The sequence below is a fragment of the Anarhichas minor genome, unplaced genomic scaffold (assembly GCF_050575085.1).
Source record: "Anarhichas minor isolate MPS153535 unplaced genomic scaffold, ASM5057508v1 ptg000033l, whole genome shotgun sequence".
In the NCBI taxonomy this organism is placed as follows: Eukaryota; Metazoa; Chordata; class Actinopteri; order Perciformes; family Anarhichadidae; genus Anarhichas; species Anarhichas minor.
The window spans coordinates 6771917-6792942 of record NW_027466479.1 but is presented as its reverse complement, the minus strand read 5'-3'; the positions used below and the strand labels follow the sequence as shown (position 1 = coordinate 6792942).

Genomic DNA, 21026 nt, shown 5'->3' with positions numbered 1-21026 from the left:
TTGTAGCTCGTCGTCTACCTCACTGTGGCTGCAAAGAGGCTGTTTTTGTTGAACTTTTTGCTTTTGAGTTATTGAACAGGGAAGTTTGAATCTATTAAAGTATTTCCTACTAACTTGGGGCTATGCACTTAGAAGATTGCGCAACACAATTTCCTTGACGTCTGTATTGGTAAGCGCAGATATTTGGCAAAGACTTTCCATAAGTAAACATTCTCAAAACATGGTTTGGTTCACAGTTTTCCTCCACATACAGAGCGAGTGTTCAAAGACCTCGGCTACCAAAGCCACCACCACCTTCACAAGTCTGCGTCTGGTCGACTTTCTGTTGTCTGTATTTAGACACATCATGGAGCCTGAAACTGCAGAGACCCTTCTCTAAACAAAATCAATGAATAAATTAAAATGGTTACAATTAGTTTTTTATATGTAGTTATTTGTTTCCACATTTATTTATCCTCTTAAACTTTATTATGGCGCTGCTACTCCTCATTAACCACCTGGCTACTAGGCTGCCACAGAATTTGGGAGACCAGATGAGTTTAGAAGTAAGAAAAGAGCACATCTGTTTACAAAGTAACAAACATGGAAGTTGGTAATCCCTCGTGTGAGCATGTGTGGTCGTGTGAAAGTCTGCAGCAAACAAAACAATAGACGGTGGCTCCGTGGAGAGGTGGTGATCTTTAAAGTCCGTGACCACAGCAGGCCCAGGTGTGGCTCATGACGCAAGCCAGTTCCTGCAAAACAAAGAAAAGAACATTAGAAACTACATGGCTCAGTAATATGACTTCACTATTTTTTGGGTTGTACACATGTTTCATACTGACCAGTTGTGAGGTGTACTCCCAACCGGCCAATCAATCTCCACGCTGTTTTTCTACATTTGTACTGAGACTTTGTTTGGCTTACTTTACTTTGACGGTCACAACCTCGTCCTCCTCCACGCCTCCTTTAGCCTGCAGTCTCTCACCTTCTTGTGTGTTAAATTGCAGCAGTGGACACAGGTGTACAGGTGTCAGGCTACCACTCATCGTAATTTGCCATAAAAACCTGGTTCGGACTTTACCAGATCGCTAGATCGTAGACTCGGCGGTTGTTTACATTCTTGCTACTGTTCCGTCAGTATTTTTTTGAAACCTGTTTCCCTGTGCCTGCAGTGACCTAAGCCGGACTCAGGCCTCCGTTCCTGGTCTGCCAAGCATCCGCTCCCTGGTGGTCTTCCTCTCTGGTGGTCTTCCTCTCTGGTTTAACTCTCTGCTGAACCACCTTCAGCACAACTCACCAACCAGCCCCAACGCAAATAAAGCCACCTTCTAACTTACCATCGGCTTCCTGTCTTTGTGTCTGGACTTGGGTTTACTAGTCTAGCACCGTTTTAGGACTTTTTGTTATTTTTATGGTGTACTATGACTGTTTCTGGACATGATTTGTCTTTATGACATACTATACTATATTTGTCACTGACTCCTTAGTTACATTTTATGGTACACTATACTATGACATATTTATGTCATGCTATATTATGACATTTATTATTTACTATATTTATAATATATTTTTTTTACTATAAGAGTGTTTAATACCTTTTTTATAGACCTACTATACTATGACTTTATTATATTCTACACTATGACACTATTTCCCGGCCTAATAAACGAAGACATTGTTTATAATATACTACACTTTTTATGAGATTTTTTGATATTAAATCCTTGTGACCATCGTCATAATGATACCACTTAATTAAAATCCACTAGTTGATGGTATTAAGAGAGAGAGCTCTCAGAATATCAGCAGCAAACATAATCTGGCCATTAATGAGGGAAACTTCTCTCTCGTCTCAAGCGGCTCGACAGAGACCTCCTCCGTGTTCCCGTTCAGAAGGTGACTCATCCATTTACAGTGGAACACACACCTCATCGTTTTACGCCTCCTCCTGCAGGGGGGAGCTAAAGCAAAGCAAACAGAGACCCCTAGAGGTCATTCTCTGCTGGTGCTGAGGAAACACGTCTGTAACGTCATCACAGCAGCTCCACGATTCAACTAGCTAAACGTCAGTGTCCTGCCTCTCATTCTAACAGCAGCCTCTGGTCAGCGGCCTCAAAGCTGCAGCATGTCGGCATACTTTACCTGGGGCTTTTCCACTTTGGGACCTGGTTTGTACTTAGTCTGTAATCAATCAATGAATAAAACAGCAGCTGTGGAGCACAAGGTACAGTGAAAACAGGGCCTTATATTATGATGTAAGACAACACACAATCAGTAACACTAGACTATAAATATTGATTTGTACACATCTGTATTTCAAGCAGTTAAATACCCCCCCCCCCCCCCCCCCCTACCAGGCAGCTGTCTGCAGCAGTACATGTACACGTTGACTGGATCTCAATCTTTAACATGTGACAGGATCGCTGCCTTAGAATAGAATGAAATATCTTATGAGAATTACCTTCATTGTTGTAATTAAGAAAATGTACAAGGAAGTATTTTAGTACACTTTCTTCTATTTTCACTTCAGCGCATATTTGATGTACATACTGTAGTATGGTACTCTGTTTTCAAAAGGCAAGAATAACAAGACACTTTAAAGACACTTTAAAACTCCTACTGCTGGAAAAGTACAAGTATACATTTTCAGTATATATCATTTCCACGGATCCTACATCATTCCACAGTGCTTCAGTGCTCTCCAGTAAAAACGGGGACACTCATCCTGTCGCGTGACTGCCACCTGCTGACTCAGCAGTGCAACTCATCCAACAGAGTGCCGTGAGAGTGCAGCTCTCACTCAGTCAGCCGGCGTCTCCTCCATCCACCAACTGTAACCAAGGCTGCATCACAAGGAGCCCTCAGCTTGGTCTACGCGACCACTAACAAACATCAGTGTTTGGGTACGAGCCAAAAGGACAACACTGCAGGAGGAGGAGGGGGGGGGGGGGTGCGCGCGCGCTCATGTATAAAGTCAAAGGGCTGCACATGTGGGGCCACATTGACAGAGAGACTCCAGACTGACGCCTCTGCGCTCCCTGCGGGAATCTCTTGAGGACGATCCCCGACACATTTTGCGTAGGATTGATTGATTGACTGGATGGTTATTTTGTCCACTGCTGGAGGATTATTCATTTTCTTGAGCAACATTATTTTAGTGTTTTTAGAAGAGCCTGCAGTCATGGATGTATACATTTGGATTTCCGCGTTGTCAGTGATGCACTCCTGCATTATGTGCGCAGGTAACTTTTGCATGTTTTTTTTTCTCCGACAGACAAACGACTTATTTGACCTATTTAACCTCTGCAGTAGCTTCAATACATTTTAGCCACATCACATCTGTATTACTTTCATTATTTTACAGTTAAAGTGTGAATCGTGTATCTGCAAAGTAGCAAAACAAACTATTGCTGCAATTATGCGGACACAAAATGCGGTGTTTTGATAACGATGATTCAATTACAGTGCTGTCTGCGCCAGCTGGAGAGACACCCACTGCCTCCACCGACACCCAGCTGCGGCGACATGTGCGGACCAAACGCTGCTCCTGCGCCACTTTCATGGACAACGAGTGCGTCTACTTCTGCCACCTGGACATCATATGGGTCAACACTCCCGAGTAAGTCAACATCAACACATTCTTGAGAGTGAGACACTTAATTTGGGGCCACAACAACAAAGAGAGCTAATTATTTACTTATTAGAAATATTGGACAGAAGTTTAATAAGCAAATATTAAGATGGAGATTTTAACTGAAATTAAAGTAGCTTACAGTTTGCTTTTGAGACGTTTTACTTTATAAATATTAAACAATCAGACTCCAGTCATTCATAAGGTGTTTAACCTGTATTATGTCACCCTTGCATTCCAGGCGCGTGGTCTCGTACGGACTGGGCAACGCTCCCAGAACGAAGCGCGCGGTCTCGGACTCGCGCTGCCAGTGTCTCCGCCAAAACGACATCGCGTGTAGAAACTTCTGCCGGCTGGAAACCCGCCTCAGGTAACGACAAGTCATTTGCATTTCCATCACAGCTTCCCAAACATCTCGTGAGCAGACAATAATAATAACAGGCCACCCGTTTATCGGATACTGTCAGCGATACTAGAATTGGCCCGAGTCTGAGCTTTCGTGCTCCTTTCCTCGCGTGTGGGAACAAGTTCCGCGTCTTAAATGACGCTGCGAGTGTGTCGAAACTGTGGGACGCTTAAATGAAATGGGATCCCGGTTCTCATCGTGCGTGTGTTTTTCTGCGCTCGTAGGTATGAAACATCCCCAGACACGGTGATCCGCTCTGCCCAGGGCGCTGGTTGCGCAGGGGCGCAATGCAAACACGAGCTGGCAGCCGACACGGGCAGGATTAAGAGGTAAGACGACCCGCTTAGACTGAAGGAGGCGGAATATCTCAGTGTATTTGCAACAATAAATGGACATGGTAATTATAAACTCACGCAACACTGAGGCTCTCTCAGGGTATTATATATATATATATATATATATATATATATATATATATATATATATATATATATATATATATATATATATATATATATATATATATATATATATATATATATATATATATATATATATATATATATATATATATATATATATATATATATATATATAGCATATATATATTGCATGGTGAGCCTGCAGAGATTAAAAACAAGCAGCACGTGGAATTTCTAAATTAACCCTCAAGCAAGGGATTCCCTACATGAGGACTGAGCACAATAATGCCTTCTATAAAACCTCTAGGATTGCCGAATAGAATTCAATGCATCGCTTTCCATCGCTTAGGAGTGAGAGTAATGTGGGCTCTCTGGAACATGATGGTACACGAGTGCTGCTGTGGCAAACTCAACCTCTCAAAGCTGCGGCGCCATTCGTCTGCACTTTGACACATTAATAAGAGGGAAAAACAAACGACAATCTGCTGAAACCACTTAAAAGTGTGTTGTGCATGACACTTGGCATGCTCGGCGGTTTGAATGCGAGTGACTGACGGCTCAAGTCCAGCCAGCTTTAGAGGCTCGCATTTGACATAACCTGGGGAAATGGATGGTTTGGGTGACCGGCTGTTTTTCCGTCTCTGTGTACACAGGATGAGGAACGGCAACAAGAAGCGGGTGTCGCCTCTGGCAATCAGGGCCGCCTTGAGAACCCGTCTGCTGCTCAAGAAGTGGAGGGCGAGGCAGCGGCACAGGGCGAGAGCGTGGGAGGGCGAGAGCACGGCCTCCTAAAGACGACAGATGACCTCTGCACCTTGTCATGCAGAAAGGGGGGAGAGAGAGAGGGTTTCATTAGCCCTTCTCTAAAAGCCAGTGGGGAGCCCCGTGGAAAGACGATGGAGAGCCCAGAGGAGCTCGACTAACACACTCCGCGTTGGCTTCTCCGAGGCTGCGGCGTCAGAGCAGAGAGCTTTCACATCTGGACTTGGTGGCGCTTCATGAGACAGACGAACGAGGTCAGAGACAACAGAGGGAGTTCAGGTGAAGGAAGATAAGCCGAGCAGAGGACTCGGGGTCTCGGCCTGCAGAGTCGAGGACATTCATCTTGTAGGTGTTCGCCGTCGGACCCTTTGGACTCAAAAACCAAATAGCATTTCAAAAACTTGACATTACTGGAAGGATTTAAGACGAATCCCTCTGTTACAGAGCATACAAATCACTGCGGTATATGGATGAAGGCGGTCCTGCTAATTATATTTCAAAATGCCATTATACGGAGGCAAAAGCCGGCTGTTGTACAAGATGTACTGTGTAATAGAGCGAGACGTTTCTCCACCGACTGAAACTATTGGCTACGTCTCCTTTATGTCTAGTCAGCGTAGCTGTGCTGTACAGTAGCTGCTTACTGTCATGCTGATGTTATCAAAGATTTCTCTGCATTTGTCATAATTTAATTATTTTTCACTAAATATGCTCTGCACGTGTTCCATGTATTTATTCTTTTTTTACACATTGTAATTTGATGGCCATATTGGTCCGTCACATGTTTTGGGTTTGTCATTTCCATGAAATGTTTTGTCACCAAGTTGCTAAATTTTGGCCAAACTGAAATAAAAGTTGTACACCCTTATTTAAAAAAAGACAACTGATCAACTATCATTATTGTTTCATGTGCAATGAATTGGATCTCTGCAGCTTAAACAGATCCCTGACCTGAGAAAAGATGCGTTTAACTTCAATTGAAGACAATCTGGAATAGAGGGAACTGATGCGCCAACATCTTCTGTGAACAATGACTTTTATAAAACAAGAGGTGTAACAAAAGCAGTCTGGGTTCAGTGCTGAGACGATTTTAAACCGGTAAATAAAAACACTAAAAGTGAACAAGAAAGGAGTGAGACGAAGTGTGAGAGACGGGGATAAAGAGAGTGTTGATGTGGAAGACAACGAGGCAGAGTCATAAAGCTCTTAACCTCGCTGCCCTTTCATCTCTGTACACACAGACATTTCTAAATCAGCTGCATGTAGATGGAAGGTTTCTCTCAGCAGCTTAGATTTCAAAGACAGTTTGTTTTCAGCGCCGTAATGATCTCCTTTGCTTTAAAATACGTTTAGATATCTATCACCCTTCAACCTGAGCTTTTCAAGCTTTTCCCCGATGAGTGACACGGCATAATTCATCAAAGCATGAGTCACTCTTGTGTTATGTTCTTAACCACCTGTCCTGGCCTCTCGGCTCACCTCCGACGATTACTGCAGATAAAGGCCGCTGTTTACAGCTGCCGTCCCTTATTCACGCTTTACCACTCCTCCTCCTCCTCCAGGGGCCTTTGCATCTGTTTTTCTCCTTAAGCCAAACCTCCTGGAGCTTCCGCAGATATCGTTAATTTGATCTCTGCTCATAAATCAACTTTCATTGCATTTCAGTAAATCCGTCATCCGGTTAATTTAGCTGCTGTCAAAGAGAAAACCTCGCACTGTGAAAATGCCAACTTTGCAGGAACTAAGAGAAGTGCATTTTTGAAGAAAAGAAAAATCTGTTTTTAAAACAGCCCAAGATGGAGAATTTACTTCACCAATAGTCAAGCATGCAGTCCTTCATGTGAACAAGTTAACTTTACCACCAAACATGGACAGCAAAGCCGTTTCTCTCAAAAACCTCTGAAGACTCACCCAGTAAGCGTGGATTAGAAAGTAACCCCTAACTTAAACTCTCTGAGGACCAACGATTGAAGTAGGTATTCTTAAAAGTTTTTACCTTCACAAGCACTTTAAAAACTTTGCAAGGGGGTGTCCCCTCTCCGTTGTAAATATGAATGTCGTACAAGTTGTTCTTGGGTTGCGTTCAAACATTGGGAGCGCCTTTAACTCGCTCCCATCACTCATCACAGAGCTGCTTGATCTGGCAGCGGTGAACAATCCAATGCAAATGGTGGAGTAGTCTTATCTATCCAGCCCATTTAGCAAACAAATCCACGGTGGAGTCTGTGCCTCGGCTTACTGAAAGAAATCAGTCGTGTCCTCCTGCGTGCAAAGAGGCCAATCATAATAATAATGATGAGGTCATATTGTCCAGACAAGACCTACTTTTAGCTTGAGAAACAAAAGACAGTCAGGACTGCAGAGGACAAAAGAGAGAAAAGTCACGATGACACGCAAGAACTGTTCTGGATTTAACTCCACCGTGCAGGTAGAGTGTTTGCAGCCAAACAAACCGTCTGTTCGTGGACGCAAATCTGCGCTCTCTTGGGATTTTAAAGGACATCGAGTTGACAAGAGGCCAGCCTAATGTTTAAAGTGACTGGTCCACAGCATGTTACATAACAAGTTACAACTGAGCCACAAAAAGGGGATGCTTTCCATTTTAAAAGAGGCTGTATTACAGCATCTCTCTACATATATTTCTCTCTCAGGTTTATGGACAAGATGCATGATGTTTGAGACCAAAAGTATTCAGATTCTTCAGTAATAGGTGACAATGCCACAGTAAATACTGTGCATGTAAAGGATCAAATGTAAAAAACACTCATTCTGCAGAAGAATGATCATATTATATATTGGATTATTGTTACCAAAGCAGCATTTTAATGTTGTAGTTGATCAAAACGGTGCTAACTGGAAGTAGTTTCCATACTGTTGAGTAGTTTAAATAATGAAATGCATGTTCTATAAGCTCATCATATGCTTTTTTTTAAATGTAAAATCAGAATGTGAAAAGTAATTAAATCTGTCAAATAACTGTAATTGAGTAAAAAAAAACTGTCTGAAATGTAGTGAAGTAGAAGTATAAAGTGGCATATATTAAAGTACAAGGTAGGTCCAAGATTAATTTATTGTCATTGCACAACACATGGTTGTGCAACAATCTGCAGTTTTAGTCCCATTTTGCTACATAAGAAACAAAAAAAGCTAAAATATTGCTGGATGATAGGATGGAGGGTATCAAATTGTACTGAATGTACTTTCCTCCACTGACATTATTATTCTACCCCGCTTATTAAACATCTGTATCACTACAGCCAGAGGGAAGCCCCGTGGAAAGACGATGGAGAGCCCAGAGGAGCTCGGGCCAACGCACTCCGTGTTGGCTTCTCCGAGGCTGCGGTGTCAGAGCAGAGAGCTTTCACATCTGGACTTGGTGGAGCCACAACACTGCCTCCACGGTTTTATCAGATCACATTTATCAAAACGACTGCTGCATGTTTGCCTCTGCGACGCGGCTCTTTCACTCTTATCTTCAAACTCATCCCATGGCCTTTACTTCACGAGCCAGCCGCCGCTTTATTAAGCTCTCAGTTCCGCAGCAGCATTGCTAGAAAGGAGAGGCCCTCTGCACACTGAAGAGGTCAACGGCACGCAGACGGGCCCGGGACCAAACACAATGGCACTTACCTTCTAAACTATGCAGCATCTACGCAAGGAACTCCCCTGAGACATTAGGTTTTGGCACAACTCATTAGTGTATTGAATAGTGCTAGCACTAACATAATACCCCATACGCAGCGAGGAATCTCCCCGACTCGACAGGAATTCTCGAGCTCAGGAGCCGAACAATAGGACTCCGAGAGGGACATGTGGGCGGGGCGGACTGGCCTCGACTTCTGACGTTCGATCGACGCTCGACTCTACCTCCAGTTACGCCCTGTTATCCAACCAGCACTCCCAGCTGTGCCAAAGCATGTCACGAATCCCTTTTGCTCCACCAGTGAGGGATTAATTCAGGTGGCAGGCTGAGTCGAACTCACAGGAAACTTGACATGAGGGGGTTTACCTGAGGAGGGGGGGGGGGGGTTGCTCTTTTAGTGTCGAGCTTTGCAAGAGAAAGTCAAGACTGGCAACGTGAGACTCTCCTTTGTGGTTGAGTTTGACTTGTCATCACATCTGGGCGAGAGGGGATGACACACTTCTCAGAGGGCTGATTATGGGAATCTGCAGGTATCTCTCAGCACTCTGTCTGCCTGTAATCCCGCTCTCAGTCTAACCCAGCCCAGTAACTCCCTGCCAGGAGCACAACAAATACTGAAAAGCATTACCCGAATTATCCCCGAGATATTTAAAAAATGCTTTGCTGGCAGACATGAATGTCAGGATGAGTCGTGTTCGCGGTTATGTGCTCCTGCTCTTCCCTGGCTTTATTTAACTTCACTGTTTGTAGTGTGGAGTCAAAGAGAGTGGGGGGGGCCCCCGTCACACGTTGCTCATGTGCACGTTTTGGAGGGAATGTTCAGAATGCAAGGAATTATACACCAAGTTTCAGGAACAGGTCGCAGTTTGAACTCTGTGGTCCAAAATTAGCTCGGTCAAACGTATACAAGTTACATAACAACTATATACACTTGATGCACACGGATAATAAATGCATGGGGAAATATGTATTTATTTGGCACTTGACGTAATTATTTGCATTTTTGTTGAAGAGCCTAACAGGTGTTAGTCTTAGAGCATTCCAGATGGAGTAATTCCGCCTGTCGAACATTCATCAACGTCTGACAAGAGAAAGCCTGCGGGTGTGCTATGTAGGAGTACAGTTTAACCTCAGTGAAAGCTTTAAAACAGCATCATTAGAAGGAATAAATAGAAAGATATCTCAACATCTACTCCATGGATTGGCTAAAAATGTGAGAGTCATTCATGGTTCCCAGACGACCTATCCTAGTGACTTTGATCCTGACTTTTCCTCTAGCGCCACCAGCAAGTTGACAATTTAATGGAAATATCTCGACAAGAATTGCATGGAACACATGTTAATACGAATGTTTGTGTCTGTTTTGCTCTCCTTTATCACTGTGTTTGTGTACATTGCTAGGAGATTAAGCTCTTATTCTGTCTCTTTTTGTCTTGCTCGGCCTCTCTCAACACAGGATGAAAATCCTTTCTAAAGAATGCATAAGGTCAACGTTGATAGACATTGATGGTGTGTATGAAGCTGTGAAGTCTTTTCTTTTATGTGCAAGCCACTTAAAAAAAAAGGACATTTCATCAGAGATCAATGCCATTATCTCAGTTTTCATTTGTTAATGCAGGTAAAATATCAAAGCAACGCACCAGTCTTTAGAATGAGTTTGAAATAACGTTTTTTTGGAGTTTTAAATGTTTGAGTTATTCAAGCAATTTTCATCTGGCGCAGCTCATCCATCAGCACACAAACCGTTTCATAACACATCCTGACTGTCAAAGCCAACGCTCTTTTAAAATGCTATAGGTTACTGTGCAGTTAATAGCTTCGGTTTCCAACATGTTGGTAAGAAAGAAAAAAAAGCCTCGTTATTTACTTGATGGGTAACTCATTTTGAAATGATCCAATAGGTTCAACACAGCATTTAACATGTAACTGTTGAACTAAAATCAAAACTTGAAAATGCACCAGAATCTGAGTTACACAACTTTGAAACTAATGCAACTTAAAATACAGTAGTAGTTTTAAAGTAATATTTATACATTTGATAAGTACACTTACTTCTTTCTTGATATCAATCTTATTACCGTGCAATAAGGAAGTGAACATTTTGGAGAAATAAGTAGTAAGTGTTATTGTTGGGAAATACACTTATTCCCTTTCTTGTCTGGAGTTAGATGAGAAGATAAATACCTGTACGTTAAGTATGAAGCTGGGGATGATTGGTGACAGCTTAGCTCCCGGCCAAGAAAGAGTCCACATTGTAATTTTACATTTAAATACAGTCAAGGCCATAAGTAACTGGACGGTGACACATGTTTTCTAAATTTGCCTTTTTACATGACTTCAATGGATTTACATTACATTACATTACAGTCATTTTTATCCAAAGCGACTTACAATTCAGAGTCTATCACATTTCTACACCGTAGGCACAACTACGGGAGCAATTTTGGGGTTAAGTGTCTTGCTCAAGGACACATCGACATGTGACTAGCAGAGCCGGAGCCGGGGATTGAACCGCCGACCGTCTGATTGAAAGACGGCCCTGCTATCCATTTAGCCACAGTCGCCCCATTGATTTGAAATCAATATCACATTAACCGTTTAGGATTTACGGTCATTTTTACACAATCAACCACATTTTCAGAGGCTCAAAACTAATTGTGTTACAAACAGTTTCATGGCCAGGTGCGCTCACTATTTCATGACAAATTAAGCAGATAAAAGGTCTGGAGTTAAGTCAAAATGTTAAAATTGCATTTGGTAGCTGCTCCTTGGAACTCACAGCATGCACCAAATAAACACTTTGGTACATTCTTAAAAATAAGGAATGCACTGGCAAGCTCACCAACACACACATCGAAAGTGGATGGTTGCACATTTCTTTCCTTAGTGAAGAAAATCCCTTCATAACATCTACTGAAGTCAAGAACACTCTGGAGGAGGTAGGCGTGCCATTGTTAAAGTCTACAGTCTAGAGACGCCTTCATGAATCTACATACAGAGGGTTTACAACAAGGTGCAAACCACTGGTTACACTGAAGAACAGGAAGGCCCGATTAGACTTTAACAGAAAAAGCCGGACCAGTTTCGGGAAAAGATTCTTTGGACATGAAACCAAGATGAACTTGTACCAGAATGATGGAAGAGAAAAGAGTGGAGAAGGAAAGGAACGGCTCATGATCCAAAGCAAACCACATCATCTGTCTAACATGGTGGAAGCAGTGCTTTGGATGGGCATGTATGGCTGCCAATGGAACTGGGTCACTGGTGTTTGTTGATGATGTCACAGCTGAAGGAAGTTGCAGGATGAGTTCTGAGGTGCTTAGGGCTAAACTATCTGCTCAGATTCAGCCTGATGCTACAAAACTGATTGGATGGAGCTTCACAGTTCAGATGGATAATAAAAAAGAGGCAAAATGAATGTTGTATGTATGATATAACATGTTAATAAGTAAACTTGTGCATTTTTTTACCCTTGGACAGAGCCAACAGTTTCCCATTGTTTCTAATCTTTATGCTAAGCTAAGATAACCATCTGCTCGCTCCAGCTTCTCACTCAAAGTAAAAATATGTGAGTGGTACCGAAATTCTCATCAAACTTGACAAGAAAGGGAATAAGTAAATTTCCCAAAATGTCAAACTACTGCTTTAAGCACGGAGTTTGAGTCAGGAGATGGTTAGCTTAGCTTAGCATGAAGACTGGGTACAGGGGGAAACAACTAGCATGGCTCTGTTTAAAGTGAAAGAATACACCTACCGATACCCTTTAAAGCTCACTAATTCACACATTGTTTCTTTGCTTAATCTGTAATGTAACACAAATGTATTAATTCGTTTTTGGTGTATTTTCTTTACGAACCAGGCAAACGGTTTCCCGCTGCTTCCAGTCTTGATGCTAGGCTTGCCTAAACACAACCTGATTTAAGCTCCACACACAGCAAACAGCCTTGACAATGATATGTTCTCATCTTACTCTCAGAAAAAAAGCACACTTGTTTGAAGTGTTGTGGGTTTCTGTTTTTGGCATACTGTTTTGTTTACTTTGGACAGAGCGAGTTTCCACCTGTTTCCAGTTTTAATGCTAAGCTAGGCTAAACACGTCCTGACTTTCGCAATGCACCCACAGACATTGACATAATTGGATCTCCTAAAATGTTGGGAGTATTCCTTCAACAACAACCTCACACCCTAAACACACCTAACCCCGTCTGTTAAGACCTGAATGATCTGAGCGAGTATCAAGCGCCTCTCTGCCGTCTAGCTTCCAGTCAGCAGCCAACCCCGGCTGGGACACCAGCACCAAGAGTCCGGGTTGCTGTTTTGACAGGACGACTGCCAAGTAATAAACTTCTGGGTTTGACTCATTGTGTCAAGTCTTTTTATATGCTCCATCATCGTCCTCTTTAGCTCAGCCTTTCATTGTATACGGTTGTGCCAAGACAATTGTTCATTCCCCTCTATTGTCAACACCAAAAGAAAAAAATGTGGCTTGATCCGACAGCAGTCACAGCCGAAACAATAACATGCTGCTGCCCACTATGATTCACTCTGCACTCATATCACTAATATCTCTGGAGATATTTTTATATCCTCATGACTAGAGTCGCGTTTTTTTTGTGTTGATACAGTCTCATGGAAATCAGTTAAAATGGAAACAATCATCATTCAATCATTTTTCAAGGAGTAACTGGGCCGATCAGATTACATAACATACTGACATTTTTGCTTGTAATTAATGTTGTTTGAAAGAGTCTGAAGTTTCCCCAAGCCTTTGTTGCAACAGGTACTCACTTTGTTATACTATCACAGGTTAGCTGCCGTGTTTGAAATAGAATTAACGGAACACATCAGCTGGTTGCTGCAGCCTTCAACATGTATCGTATTTCTTGTGTTAAATTGGATTGATGTAGTTCAGTGGAAGTTCAGAGATTTAATCCCATCCCGAGGCGGGAAATAAGGGAGTAACAACCATACGGGGCGAGCTGCAGAATGTGCTCTATAAATACGGGAGCGCACAGGAATGAGAAGACTGTTGACATGTGTGCACTGATACTACATGGATGCAACCCGGGATGTAAACATTGTGATTCTTTGAAGTGCAGAGCCGTGCAGGCCGACAGGTCTGTGCAAAGAGCCATGGCTGACACTCAGATGGGTAGTTACCAAGGTGATCTGGTGTACATGATGGATTTCTGGGCCTATTTGGAGAGTATTCTAAAAACTTATAAAAGTCATGTAATCATAAGGTCTCCTACACCAGTCATTCCCAACCCTTTTAGCTTGTAACCCCCCTTAATGCAAATAACCCATAGAGAGATTTACATAAGAAGACCCCTCTCATACCTGTCTAAATGAAAGGCAACAGTCCAGCAGCCAGTTAGCTTAGTTTAGCATAAAGACTGGAAAACAGGGAGGAAACCGCTATCCTGGATCTATCCAAAGTTAACAAAAACAGCTTACTCGCACCTCTAAAGATCACTAGTTAACAAACATACATTGTTTAGTCTGTATAAGTGAAAAAACAACAACAATTTGTGGTTTTATAGGGCTGATGTGCAGGACTGTTTCCTGCGAACTGACTTCCTCTGCTAGTCACCTGGCAACCTCAAGGCCATCACACGTAGTACATTCACGTAGTCACTGCATCCGGCCAAAACATAGTCCTGCATATAAACACCTGGAAAAAAACAACTTGCCGTTTATTTACACTTTAGAGGTGCTGGTAGACGCACTTCTTACGTTTATCTTCCCCTAAGACTAAGACAGGCTTGCTGTTTCCCCATTGTTATTTAAGATAAGCTTACATAATTCACATAATTCTCCACCACATATGAGGATTTGAAGTAGCACAAACCAGAGAATGAGCTGCATTATAAAGAAGACATGACCCACAACCTTGATCCCAGTTACCTGACGTAAATTACTAAACTAAATTACCGCACATACTGATGTCAATGATATCCAGAGCTTGGCCAATATCCTTGAAAATTATCTCCAAGGCTGAGGGGTCAAAGTGGGAGATTACCGCGCTGTTACCGTTACCTTCATTTGGTTTGGTTATTAAAGTTATGGCTCTTTTTTTCTCTCTCTCTCTCCTTGTTGCAGCATTCCAGACATATCTCCTGCAAGACTTTGTCCCATTTCCCAAAGCATCTGTCAGTCTGCACCGAGGCCCCACTCAACACTGAACACCACGCTCAGACCGCGGGCCCCCAGTGCAGCTGCACCGTCTGCACCGGTGCTCCGACAGGTCCGGAGGCCCCATCACGTGAGAGATTGTGCATCACAGACTGTGTTTGGTACAGTGTGGAGCAATTATAGCAAAGACTAAAACTTATAAGGGCTTATAAGGTGCTTTTATTGTGAAGGAGTCACAGGAAAAACAATGTTTGATTCATTGATCAATGATTCTTTTATTGATCTAGAACTGTCATTTTGGTATCTTTTGACAATTGATGTGATTCATAAATTTTTTTATAATCTCACCACCTTTAATTTTCACTGTGATGCATTTAACAGGACATAACAGCTGTTTTTCATTGTAGCTTAATGTGCAAATGCAACATTATTACATTCATTCATTCTTCAGTGCATACTTCATACTACTTTTGATTGTTTTACGTTTTAAACATTAATTAATCCCCATAATACATCTCCATGCACTTTCCTGTTGTTTGCACTTCCTGCTTCGATGCCAAACTGTACTTTGTTGCTCTGGGATGTCGGCTAAACCACTGGACAAAACAAAAGGACGAGTAGAGGTATTTATTTTGCTTCTCTCTGCAGTTTTGTGGTCAGAGCTGTTCTTCTCGCCTTAATTTGTGTAAACATCCCAGTTCCAGCCAGCTAATTTGATTATGTGACTTTCTGCATGCGTTGGCTGTGACCTGTCATCAGAGACCATCACTCCATCCTCCTCCTTTATAACCGGGCTGCTGCCGTCCATGCGCGGCTCTGAACGCGTCGCTTTGCCCCGTCGTTGAACGTACCTTCTCCCTCACTTCTTTGGCGCTAGCTCCCTGAGGCTAAACAACATTGGGTGCACCTGCGGCATGTTGAGGCAGCCGTTCCAAAACAAACCTCTGACTCTGTCAACAACGGGTGAGCCAGCTGCCACCCAACACACAGGCATCTCTAACCCAAATAACATGGATTATCTCAGCCCAGAGTGAACCTCCGCCTAAACCCATGTATCTAACAGAACATTATTTACAGTATCATCAGTGAGGGATATTACATAATGTGCTAACAATGAAGCTAGGATGATAATATAGAAATCTTTTGTCTACAACTGTCTTTAAAGGGAAAAGCTTATTCCTGGAAGACTTGACGTTGCAGTAAGGTTGGCGAGCAACCATGGGCATTCCAGGAAGTCACTGCTACCGGACAACAAATGTTGTGAAACAGCAACGTGTCGTGTCTGTACATCCCTTTTTGAATGGATTCAAAAAATTGGATATAATGTGTTATTAATGAGCTTTATTGGTTTTGGTAGGTAGCCAGGCTAGCGATTCCAATCTTTTCTAGTCTTTATGCTAAGCTAAGCTAACCCGCTGCAGCTTCATATTTGCCTTACAGACATGACAGTGGTTCAAATCTTCTCATTTTCTTGACAAGAAAGCATATTTTCACAACACCTAACTAAGTATTTTAGCAGGTTCATGTAGTGAAGTCTGAATTAATGTTTAGTTAGTTCTCTCCGCAAGACGACAAGCAAATCACTTTTAAAATACTTGTTTTCTCAATGGAGCTCGGATCGATCAGTGCTAGGCTAGGCTAACATTGTAGCAGCTCCATCAACACTCAAAATAACGTTATCTAGGCGTAATAACGGCAGCGTTGTTTTCATTGTTTGTACCATATGGTTTACACACATACATTTATAATCCGGTCACTCCTAATGAGATATCGTAGAGCTCCTGGTGCCCACCTACAGCTACAATATAGGTACGACAGAACCTCAGCGATGACAGGAGGAGCATCTTAACGCTGATAGGCTATCGCGACACAGCCCAACTTAATTTTGCGTTTACTCACGTCCATTCACGTCTTTGCATTGACTTTGCATGTAATCTGGGAGCGACTGTGGCTAAGTGGAGAGCAGGGCCATCCTTCAATCAGAGGATCGGCGGTTCGATCCCCGGCTCTGGCTCCGCTAGTTGCTTGTTGATGTGTCCTTGAGCAAGACACTTAACCCCAAAAATTGCTCCCGTAGCTGTGCTTACGGTGTAGAAATGTGATAGAATCTGAATTGTAAGTCGCTTTGGATAACAGCGTCTGCTAAATGACTAATGTAAATGTAATGTAATCTACTGGTGAAAAATTCCCACCACGTTTGGTGTGGACACAGCATAAAGCTGTTAGCCAGGCCTGAAAAGTAGCATTTTCATCCTCAAAATGTATCACAACTTAATGAAAGAAGATAAAGAAAAATAAATATAACATAAATTAGTCCTACATATATTTGGTCTGAAAAAACAACCCTTACGGCACCAGTTTCCTGCTGGAGTGAAGAAAGATTTAAACGTTATTAACATTCTTGTGACTCCAGCGATCGCAATGATAGAAGTTCTCGTGTCGCCAATGCAAGAGTGGTAAACCCTTGTTTGTTTTTTTAACTACATGTAGTGATTGCCAAAGACATTATGATACATTTCAAACCTATTTATTTTTCAATTTAAAACATGTCTAAGTATTAGCATTATACTTGTGTCAGTCTTGTAAATGCCTACGACTGTGCTGATTAAGCAGTTCCATGTGAAGCTTTGAGCCCCACATTTAACTAACATAAGGTTTCCTCATTTGGGTCGGGGCCGAATTCCTTGACCATGAACAACAGTAGGCTAGGTTTAGAATACGACATTTACATAACAATGCCACATTAGTAATGCAACTATAAATGTACCTTTCTATTGTTTAAAAAAAGATATTGTTTTATTCATTACTTGTGTTTAGGTTGGCGATTGTGAGGCCTTTTTATTCACTGTTTGGGGATAATTTGAGCAGGGGAGATTCTCTGTTCGTATAAAAAAAATGCGAAATTTTAAGACAAACAGACCAGACAGGCAATTCAAAGATGTCACATTGAGTATTGCGATACTCTGTTTGGGCTTGGTACTCAACAGATAACCACATTTGGCTCGGCTTAACCTCCGGTTTCCTATCGAGTGTGACCATTGGAGGGTCAGATCTCACCCTCCTCTCCTGCCAAATGTGCTGAGCCCCGCCTCGTCTGTGGGACCCCCAATGTTCTACCTGATCCTCACAGAGGTCTTGCACCCACTAAGCCTTTATGAGGGCTATTTGGGACGCCATTCAGGCCGTGATGACCCTCCCTGCGGGGATACGGCCTCGGGGGCAGAGAGGGAGTGGCAGGGGAACACTGAATGGCCTCCATTTGAGCAGGCTGCAGAAAAATACAGCGGCCACCCACTGGCAACGGCTATATATAAAAGACAAGGATAACTTCTAATGGATTCCAACAGGGCGAACTAGACTCAAGTCTCACTGTATGTTGAATTCAAACTGCTTAGCACTGCTTAGCACCCGGCAGCTGCAATATGCAGAAACTATTATTGTACAACCTGCACATCCACAGATGGACTAGTAATGGTTAGCAGGTGTGACCCCGAACAACAGAAGATGTAATCTTGTTTGGGTGCTGTAATAAAAATCGAATATTGAAAAAGCACACTGCTTTCTAGTAACCGTCTGACATCGCACGCCGTACCAAAAACACGGCTCTTTTTGATGAAATAAAACTCATTGTCAGCTTGAAAACACTAGGCAGCATGTTCCATAATATTTAACTCAGTACACAGTTGTAAAAGTGTAAATAAGAAAAGTGAAAGACCAAGTCAAAGAAGCTCCGATAGCGGCCCCATGAGGCCACGGGGATAATTCTAACCCACAATACAAACCTGAGTCCTAATTTCAAACTACAGAGTACACAGTAAATAATATTCATATTAAAAGGTTAAGGTGAAGCAAACAACAAATCAATTTACTTTTCCGGCTTGTACAATCAGGAAAATACTACATAACGCATGGAACAAATGTCGAACTGCAACTTTGGAGCAGCTGCTCATTAAACTCCACAAAAATATATATATGTATATATTTTTTTCTAAGGATGTATTTTTTTGTTGCCGTTCTTCCTTGGGCTGTCTCAACATCATCTGAAATGTTTGTTTCTGCAGCGATATGTAGGCTCGTCACTTTATTTGATACGGTCGTGGTAATCTACCTGCTAGATTCTGAGATGGATCATTTGAATTCAAGGTGAATGATACAGGAAAGATGTCAAATGGAGAGGAGACCATCCTCAGGGAAACTTGAATGAAATCTGCTTATTTGATTTAGAGAGAAAATTTGGCCTGAAAGACTAAAAACAAGAAAAAAAACTGCTTCTTCCAGTTTTGATCAGATTTCAGATTCAAGATGCCAAGTCATGGACAAATGTGTTTTAAAAAGCCGAGGGATTTCTCACCTGATTCTGAACATCGTGAACAACAAAATGGTCAGAGGTCACCAAAATCATTTTGGTTCTTGTGGTCTTGTAAAATAGATAAGTAGAAGTAGAAACAAGTGTGGAAAATTAAATTCGGTCCATTGTGTGTGGCTCAACACTGTTTTTGTTGGCTCTGTGTCAGACAGTTTATTTACTGATAACAGCACAGACAACTGGCACTGCTCGTTGTCTTCCTTTCAGTCTCTGTACTTTGCTGAGTGACACCAAGAGATAAGTAGTAGCTCAGCCACTGATCAACACTGATATTCACCTCTGAGTGAGACATTGAAAAACGGTCACAACAGAGTGCTTCCTCTTTTTTTTACTTCCAGATACCGACACCTGAACTTGCATGTCGGCGGACACCGAGTACCGATCCGATACCAGTGCATTAAAAACAAAAACAGTTATTAAACAGGTCATTTCATTCCTCTCTAATATGTATTTTATATTGCTGTGAAAACATTGCCTTCAAACAACTATCTATTCAAGTTCTTCGCCCAAAACGTACAAAAAAGATTACATTTGAACACGTCATGATAATGTTAGAATTTACTTAATACTAATTGTTACTATATTTTTTTAGAGCTTGAACGCATCGTAATGTAACTCAATGCAACCTCTGCACGTTCGCTGTTAGCTCCGTTATTTAGCCAAGCAGGGCTGTGCTGCTAACCTTAACTAGCTTGCCTCCTTCCGAGTTCAAGACAGATTTCTTGATCACAATGGAGCATTATCAGGGAAAAATAGGATGCACAAGAGTGTTTGACCACAGGTCTGACAGTGTGTATGGTTCGGGTAGCGAGTGGCACGTGTTGTTGTTTCTGTGTAGCGTAAATGAGGTGATAAATTACATGAAGTTGTAACTGATCGGTGTAACGTACTCGCCGATACCCGATCCAGCATTTTAGGCCGTATCGGAGGCATTTCCGATACTGTTATCGAAACAACTCGAACATAAGACAAATTAGTCAAGGAGGAAGATCCTTTTGCCTCACCCAACATAAAAGGTTATTAAAGTACAATGCCCACACACTTCTTATAAAAAGATGTTACCAAACTTGTTTAGCTGGTTATAAATGATCATTTAATTAGGACCAATGTGTCATATCACTGACACTGTCTGCAAATTGCACATTTAACTGTGTTGCTTTGCTCTCAGACAAGTGACTCAGCAGTTTTCTCACAGTGCGACCCGCTGAGTCTCTATTTCAACCCCTTTTCCCTCCGTTTGCTTGACTTCTCCGAGTTTCTCCCCTTGGATCCTAACTGGCTGTATAAATCCTTAAGACTTTATGGTTTCCCCTGACCCCGACATTTCAGACCGCACAGGTCATCACCAGCATCACCAGACCACCAACAACGAGGGAGTGAGAAACCAATAGAGGCTGAGTAGAGGCAGTAGTTTAAAGATTTCCCACATTTACCGGTATGTCGGATTTTGTTTTCCAAATGAGGTGGGTCATATAGAAGGCTAATTAAGATCGATCACAACCTTGTGCTGTTGTATTCTTAAGTTGCCACACCGAACATTTCAATCAGATTTGAATATGAAGAACCGTACAGGAGAGGTACATGCTGTACTGGAGACGTGAATGAAAATGCCTAATCCTAATTTTAGGATTATTGATCAGATGAAAAGAAGCAACCACACACTTACCTCCATTGCT

General features: G+C 42.2%; 1 protein-coding gene across 1 annotated transcript; it reads left to right on the top strand.

Moving 5' to 3' along the window:
- Positions 1-3166: 3166 nt before the first annotated feature.
- edn1 (endothelin 1) lies at positions 3167-5236 on the top strand. Its single transcript, XM_076106491.1, has 5 exons — positions 3167-3227; positions 3451-3604; positions 3858-3986; positions 4247-4351; positions 5098-5236. Exons 1-5 carry the CDS (start codon positions 3167-3169, stop codon positions 5234-5236), a joined length of 588 nt encoding a protein of 195 aa, XP_075962606.1.
- The last annotated feature ends 15790 nt before the right edge of the window (positions 5237-21026 follow it).